This window comes from Poecile atricapillus, chromosome 4 (assembly GCF_030490865.1).
Source record: "Poecile atricapillus isolate bPoeAtr1 chromosome 4, bPoeAtr1.hap1, whole genome shotgun sequence".
Lineage (NCBI taxonomy): Eukaryota > Metazoa > Chordata > Aves > Passeriformes > Paridae > Poecile > Poecile atricapillus.
In genome coordinates this window covers 44,390,144-44,398,409 of record NC_081252.1, presented here as the reverse complement: position 1 = coordinate 44,398,409, position 8,266 = coordinate 44,390,144, and the positions used below count along the sequence as shown (strand labels likewise).

The 8,266-nt window shown below is 45.9% G+C and overlaps 1 protein-coding gene across 1 annotated transcript in view; it reads left to right on the top strand.

Annotated features, from left to right (window-relative positions):
* Positions 1 to 709: 709 nt before the first annotated feature.
* The window catches only part of ENPP6 (ectonucleotide pyrophosphatase/phosphodiesterase 6), a 32,084-nt gene continuing 24,527 nt past the window's right edge, over positions 710 to 8,266 (top strand). The window contains exon 1 of the mRNA XM_058838783.1: positions 710 to 1,246. Within this exon, the coding sequence (XP_058694766.1) occupies positions 991 to 1,246 (256 nt within the window). The 5' untranslated portion in view covers positions 710 to 990. The remainder of the gene's footprint in view (positions 1,247 to 8,266) is intronic.

Below are 8,266 nucleotides of genomic sequence, written 5' to 3'. Positions count from 1 at the left end.
TCTGCAAAGGGCATTTCTCACAGTTAGACAATGTTATGATTTTTTTTTATTTGAGAAAAATAATTAAAGTAAAGCAAGCAATGTGCAGCTATGATGGCTGGCATACAACAGCCGCTGGCATTGCATTAGAGGTCTAGTTAGGTTTCTGTGAAGAACCTGATGGTGACTAGTGACTAAAATGTGAACATATTTTTCATTTGTAATATGAAATTAGGTACCATCCAGCACTGAATATCTAAATAATATCAACAGCCAGAAAATAAATGTAACAATTATTATCCAGCTGAAGCTAGATTTTTCTGCTGGTGCATCAGGAGCTGGATTAGTCCCAGGGTAGTGCAGAAGAAACAGAGGGGACAGAGACCTTTGCAGAGACTCGTATCCATGTAGACAGAAGTGAGCCTGCTCAGCTGGAGCTCTGCAGTACCACCATGCCATCGAAATGCTGGACCTCAACTCACACATACTGCACTTTCCAGCTGGGGAGATGCTTTGTCTTAATCTCACTCTGAGTTCTATCGGAAGGCGCTGCCGGAGAGATGAGAAAGCCCTCGTTCGCGCTGCTGGAGGTGTGAGGCTGTGTTCCAAAGGCTGCAGCCCCTCTTTGCGAGAGGCGCGGAGCTGGGCTGGCCGGTGAGTGCGGGCTCCGCTCCGTGCCGGCGGCGGTGGGAGCGCTCTGGGCGCCGCGGCCCCTCCTCGCCGGGGCCAGCGGGCAGCGTGCCCGCCCTGCCCCGGGAGCGCCTGCGGAGCGTCCTGAGAGGCTTAGTCACTTTCGTGCTGTGCGTTCCCCACGCTGCGAAGCATTTTTTCCTGCAGCTGGGAAGCACCAAGCTCTTCCCTCAGCTCGAGGTTAATCATTTGCTTTCAATTAACCTGTGACCTCCCACGCCCTGGGCGCTGTAGCTTTAACGCGGGCGCTGGGAGCGGGCGGGGGACAGCAGTGCCAGGTCCGGCCTCGGAGCTGTCGCGGAGCCCTCGCTGCCGCCTGCCATGGAGAGCCGCAGCCTCCTCGCCGCCCTCCTGGCCACTGCCCTCACCGCCCTCCTGCCGCTTCCCGCCGCCTCCTCGGGCCACCGCAAGCTCCTGGTGTTCCTGCTCGACGGCTTTCGCTTCGACTACATTGATGACAGCGAGCTGGAGGGTCTGCCGGGCTTTCGGGACATTGTCAACATGGGGGTGAAGGTGGATTACATGACCCCAGACTTCCCCAGCCTCTCTTATCCAAATTACTACACACTGATGACGGGTGAGTACTTGTATTTCTGTGCTGTGATGCTCCTCAGAGCTGCCAGCTCCCCGTGCCGAGGTGGCAGGCAGCTTCCTGTGACTTTTTCTTCCAAATAAGATATAAAAATAACCAAAGTCGTGCTTTTAGCTGTGAGTTTAAGAGCACTGTGGCACTACAGCCTAGAATTGTTTTTCTGAAACATGTTCCAAATTTGGAAATGCCACCTGGAACTAATTTTTGAAGTTCCCTTTTGCACATCCAAGGTGTAGCCGTGTCCTACCTGCTGCTGCCTCAGCATCACGGCCAGCTGGGGCTCCCTGGTGTGAGCACCAACGAGGGGCTACTGCATGTATATAGAACATACAAACAACTGGGAGTATCTGGAAAATAAATACAGAGACTGTTTAAGGGCTTTAATAAAATGCATGTGAACTGTGTGGCTACACAAAGAACTTATTTTCAGTCAGCAGGTCTGTTTTGATAAGTTCAGCACTGCATTTCTTTTTAAACTGTTCTTCTCTTTTCTTAACTTTGCTTTAAGTCCTCATATCTGTAATAATTCAAAATAGCCAAATGAGAAAAACAGGATTTTTGCTTTTACTCTCCTGCAGTTTTTCAGAATGTTCAGGGGAGGCTTTTAGAAAATTGAGATGACAGTCATAGTTTTCATTATGCTGATTTGCTTTTAATTTTATGTGGAGGAACATGATTACAGTGACACTAGGAAGGTGCAGAGAGTAGAGCTGGACTAATTCCTTCAGAGACAGACACCAAGGAAGCAAAAGTTAAGTATAAAAACCCAACAAAACAGATTGCTTTTCTGGAGTTTCTACTTGGACTTTTCTCTGGAGTTATTGAATAAACAAGGGTTTCCACCTAATGAGGAGGAGTCAGAAAATCTTTCCTCTCCTAAGATATGTGGCATCTTCCACTATTCTTGGAACAATGCAGTGCCCAGTGATTCATATACTGCTTGCTGGGAAAGCAAATAGATGCCATTGTAAGACAAAAATCTGACATCAGTTGTGCCCAGCTTGTTTTGAAACTGCTTAACCTCTTCTTCTCTCTCTCTATCAAGAGAAACTTTCCTCTTGCTCATCTCTGATCAGAGAAGAATATAAAACCGTCGCAGAATTGGCTTTGATTCTTTTTCATTATTTGGTGCAAATATATGAATGCAGAATAAATGCTGTGACTGAAAATAGAGGTGTTCCACCCTAGGCCATGTTCTTTAGTTGTACATAGACAAACTGACCTAACACTTCATAGGTGTGAAAAAAATCTTTGGATGAACCTGCTAAAGAGAAGAAGAAGAGTGAATGACATTTTGTTCCTAAACACATTTAGTCATCATTCCTACTAAGTATGTATACCTGAAGTAAGTCTGTAGTCCTCAGCCTTTTGAGGAGTTTTTGAAAACCTCATATTTTGTACTCACAAAGAAGGAGTTTTGTTTAGGTGATGTAACACCACTGGATTTTCATACTTTTAGTAGAGTTCTGCACCTCAACCTGAAGCAATAAGATAGTCTGTGAGACTTAACTCTTCTCCCAGACTTTATGATAAGGATATCAAATCAAATACAATTGAATTGCAAATAACGAATCACCTTCCCAACACATGAGTCACAGTAGTATTAAGTAGGTCAGGAACCAGTGGAGGACTAAGTTTAGATGATGAACATTGCCCAGAGGAAGGTACAAGACTGGCCTTGAGTGGTTGGGGTGTTATTGAACCCCACGACTGTGTCTTGGCATGACGGCAGGGTAAATCCCATAGCTGCACTGTTCTTACCCTTTGGGGTCACGGTGCCATTTCCACTGAAAGGAGGTTTTATGGGGTGGTGGGGTTAGGAGTGCAGGGCATGTGGCAGATGTAATGTTAAGCTGTGTTCAGTCTGCATCCATTAAATTTGCAAAGCTGATACAGGTTTTGAAGAAAACTCAGCATGGCAGGGTGACACAAGAATCCTGCCATAGTGACCTGCTTAGGAAATGGCAAGCTGCTGTCTCCCTGGTGCTGCTGTAAGGGTATGGGGAAACTTTCCTCACATCTCACCAGCCATGCACCCCCTCTGCTGCAGGTAGACATGGCTGTAATGGTTTTATTACTGCTTGTGACTGGGATGTCTGGGAGTTAAATGCTACCATAATTTCTTCTGGGAAATCAGGAGCAAATTATTCTTCATGTCTTGTCCTACACTGCTGTTTCAGGAGCTGCTAAGATAGTCAAATTTTAATTTCCAAAACGTTGTATTTATCTTTGTAGTATATTGGTATCTTTCAGCTTAATCAGTTTAAGAAATTGCACATTCCCACCCCTGGCTTGTTTGTTATTTGTTCAGGAGCATTCATGGCTGCCAGGTCTTGGACAACATGTGCATAAAAGTGTTGTAGTTCATGTGTATCTGACTTGCCACTATTCATTCTCGTGAGCAAGGCTTTTCCCTTCTTCCTACTGCCTTTCACCCCACGTCCATGCAACCTTCACTCCAGAATGGTTGAGTTGTTGCTAAATGAGAGAAGTTCTCCCTCATTTCTGTGGCTTTGGAGGACAGTGGACTCTGCCCCTCAGATACCATCACTGTTGGGACAGGTCAGTCTCCTCAGACATGGGCTCACCTCCTCCTCCTGCCCAGACCCACAGGCAGAGGTTATGGAGATCAGCAGCATTGGCCCCAGTGCTTCTCAGTGCAGATGCCAAATAAATACAACTATAACTGTTGACTAAAAGCCACGTATCTAAAAGCAGTTAACATATGCCAATGAGAAGCACACCCCTTTCTGCTGCGGCGAGGTGCTGAGTGAAGCACTGACACAGCAGGACAAATAAGGTCCAGCCTGGTGAAATTTTGGAAGGGAAGCATGGGTGGGAGGTGACTTGCTTGTGGTTGTCCAATGCTGCAGGGATATGGCAGAGCTCTTCATGGGTCCCACTCCCACTGCTGTTAACCTGTGAGAAGATATTTGCTGGAGCTTCCCCACATCACACAGAAAGCCTCAACCCTAAAGCCCAGAGCCTGCTTAGAAGTCTTTTCCTTTCCTGCACGCCTACCACCATCATGAGAAAGAAAACCAGAGCATAGAAAAATGTAAAATCACCAAGTAATTCAGTTTGGGATGAAGCTCCAGTCTTTCTGCAAGCCAGAGCATGGCATCAGAACCTGCTGTTTGCTTGAAGAAGCATCAAACAAAAGCCAAATCAGGGCTGGTACAAAGGGGTCTTGCTGACAAGCAACCGGAGAAGCTGTTTTGTTACAAAAACCTGGTGCTGGGCAAGGTAGCTCAAGGATGTGCTAGCTTAAAATCCAACTCTTTGAAAAGCAGTCTTCTCTAGCAACTTCCTTTATGCTATGTTTCTTAGTATTAGCTTCTACTGTGGCAGAAAGACTTGTTTTTAGGTGGTTGGGTTGCTTTCTGAGTTGCTAAACTGAATCCTACCTGGTGTCTGGGCTCTCTATGGTGCAGTTACAATATTGCAACCGTTGGCCTGAAAAACATGACCTGAAGAATTAGGTAAAAGGAGATGCTGCAGCTGTGACACAGCTTTTGCAGGACTCTTTGTGGGCTTGTCAAAGGAGGGAAGAAAGTGTCCAAATACATCTATTCAAAAAGGCTCCCTTAATCATACCATGTTTGTTTTGGAAAGGGAGGAATTAAGGCCACAAACCAGCTCGAGCTGTTATCTGGTGGGGAGTTTTTAATTTTTCCCTTTGCCTGCTGTGGCCTGGCTCTGCAGGGAGCTCTCATGCCAAGATCAGTGGAAAGTCTGAGGTCTCCCCTGTAGCCACTACAAGCAGGAGTTACTGCTTCAGAGCACTTCATGCCATATCTGTCAAAAAAAGCTGCTCATGGTCTGGTTGGGTCTTCCTTACCTGACAACCTACAGGTGTTGGAGGGATGATAAAGCACTCCCTGCAGCCCAGCTCTCCTGGATTCTCCCCCAGCTGAGAGGACTCAGGGGTACCTCACATTTCCAGCCAGCATAAACATGAACAGACAGTATCACATCTGAGATAGAAATCCAGAAAGGATTTCTTTTCCAAGATTGTAACTAGAATTGAGGTCTTTCTGGCATTCCATGGGGATGTGCCAGCTGCCTGGTCAGCTGTGCAGCCCCACATCCAAGAGTCATATTTCACTTCTCCATGGGAAGCAAAGGGAGCTCCTGATTGCAGAGATGGGTGGGGAACTGCTTGGAGAGGAGCCCGCGAGGAGCCTCCGTGTACCTCTTTGGACAGGACCTGAGCTTAAATAAGTAACAGAGGGGCTGTGAGGTCCCCTAAAGCTTGAGGGGTGGAGGAGAAGGTAGACTAGAGGACATTTCAATCTCCTGCACGCAGAGTGAGGGCTGTGGCCTTTGCAGAGATGTCCCACACTTGCTGTAACACAGTGATGACATGTTTGGGGCTTGTCTAAAATACAGGGGTGGTGTGTGTTTTCTCAGCCACTGCAGCCCATCCCTACATATGCCATCACCTCCTCCTCTAAATAGCAGGAGGGAATGGGGCAATATGGCAGTGTTCCCACAGATAGGTGGGAGGTCCACTCTGCCAGACTGAATATTTCACTCATCTTCCATATTTACATCTTCCCTTCACTCCTCACTCTTGATGTTGGCCTACTTAACTGCTGAGGGCTTGGGTGGATGATGCCAAAGTCTAACAAACAGTCTACATCTGTTTGCCCCTGAGCACAGCAAATCAATGTACACTGCACCCCATTTATTCCATGTTTTCTGGGAGAAAATGCCCTTTGGGCTCCAAACCCTGGAATCATCTGAAGTCTGGCTGATGTGCACACATACTAGTATATTTACTGTTTACTGTGAGAGGTTTCCTGATTAAAAGCACAGCAGCTCCAGGCTCCTCCCACTCAGTACCTGAAGGAAGTCCAGTCTGGTGATGGTTCTAGTGGATGCCTCTTTTCTGCTGCACAGTTAATGGCAACCTGACTCCAGCCTGGTCCAGGAAAGCTTACAATTTCTGTTCAGCAGTTAAGCGAGTTCTTAACTATGTAAGTGATACCTGCATGTTTTCTGAGGCATAAAAAATGGAAGGATAGGAGTACAAGAGGGAAGTTTATTACATATACATAAACTAAAACTTCTCTGCTTCACTGTCCAAGCTTTGAAAAGATCCAGAAGGACACGAAGTACATCATGAATGACAAGGGAAAATGGCTTTTTTTTCTTTTTTGTCCTCTCAAACAGCTACAGATGTCAGCAGCAGACATTTAAAATGTTCTGTTTGTGAAATACAGCTCTGAAATCAAGTATCTTCCTTTTCTTGGATTCATTAGCTTTTAATTTCTAAAACTCTGTGTTAGGAAGCAAAAGAGTATGAATAAGTCTGTGGTAATACTTTTAACTGGCAGGGAAAGGGTACTATCCCAGCAAGAACAGGCTGGAAAAGATAGTGGGAACCAGGAGGATTTTCATTTTCACATCCTTCCTCTCACTTTGTTTACTTACCACCTGCAGAAAGACTGTAATGCCAAGCGTCAAGATTTTTCTCTTTCACACACCAAAATATTGCAAAAGTCTGTGTTTGCTTCCTACCAGTTAAAAAAATGGAAACATTTTCTAAAGTGTAGAACAGAAAGTTTTTTCTAACACAAGTTCACAACACTACAAATTGAAATACAGAGTTTTTTCCTTCTTAATAGCTACAATCTCATAGCTCACAACTAGTGTACCTGCTACCAGCTGTTAGCAAAGTAGACATTCACATCTCAAGGTATTTCTTAGGCCAGAGCTGAAGTCACTGCCAGAGGCTCATACTCTGTCTACTAGTGCAGGAAGCAGCTTTGTCCATTGCTCTGTCCAGTGCTTGCAGCTTCTGTGCCCTTGAGCCACACCCAGATCTGGGGGTTCAGGGGTCCCAGTGTGATCCCTGAGCTCACCACAATTCAGGAGAACAATCAACAACTCGAAGTCCTGGCTCTACAGGGACACAAGACCTGACTTCCCATAAGAATGCATCTGCAAAACCTCAGCTGGGTGATTTATTAGCTATTTTTGTGCACCCCAGCCCTGGCCCCATGATGAAAGAACTCAATTAATAGTTTCAAGCTCTTACTAAATGAATCCTCTTTAGGGGGAAAAAAATAATGCTGTGTATAGCAGAGATTTTTTTCTGTGCTTTTTGATGCAATCCTACTTGAATTGCAAAGTCTTGCCTGATGCAGGTTAAGGTGTTCATGCTTTGGCTCTGTCTGATATTAGAGGTCATAGAAATTTGAAAAGATATTGCAAGCAAACTCCTTTGGAACATGAATTGTCCATGCACATCATGCAAGTACTACTTTTTCTTGGGGGTCTGCAGATGGCAGGGCCACTTTGCCCAGGCCAGTGTTCCCCTCAGACTTCTCATGAGCTCTGGCCTTCTCTGGGCTACTTAGGGTTTAGCACATGGTCTGTGGTCTTTCTCATCAAAGCAGAGCAGGTGAGACCCATCAGGGGAACAGTAGAGCAGGGCATATATCAAAGCTCAGTTTCTGGGGAGAGCAACCACTATATCTGCTCCAGAACAGGAATATGGTGCTGGTCCTGCTTTCTTCATCCTTATGGGAGGCAGCATGAGCAGAGGGGAGCATTTCCCAAGGCAAGTCATCCAGCTGTTTGCATGGAAGAAATTAACTCTTTCCCAAACTGTATGGCCCTGTGGCAGCCTGTTTTTTCATCTTCCTCCCTGACTCATTACTTTCCAGAGACTGGGGGTATCGTGGTGGGACATGAGAGGAAAGGTCTCACCATAGTGGCAAGGCATATATATAATATTGCATAGTACATTTAGCTAAATGCATCTACTGATGTTCACCATCAGATTACGGTACCTTTGTTGCACTGGCTAAGACACAGACTGTGGGTTCTCTGATAAATCTGATTTGCTCAGTGCAGAGATGGCAAATTCCCCAGGAGCACACACTCTGGCTTCTGGATCTCACACGTGGCCAGTGCAGGGTGCACAGCACTCAGCGTTGCTGTGCTGCTGCTGTGGGTGGCCAAGTGACTGTGTGTTTTGCTGGTTTTTTAAAT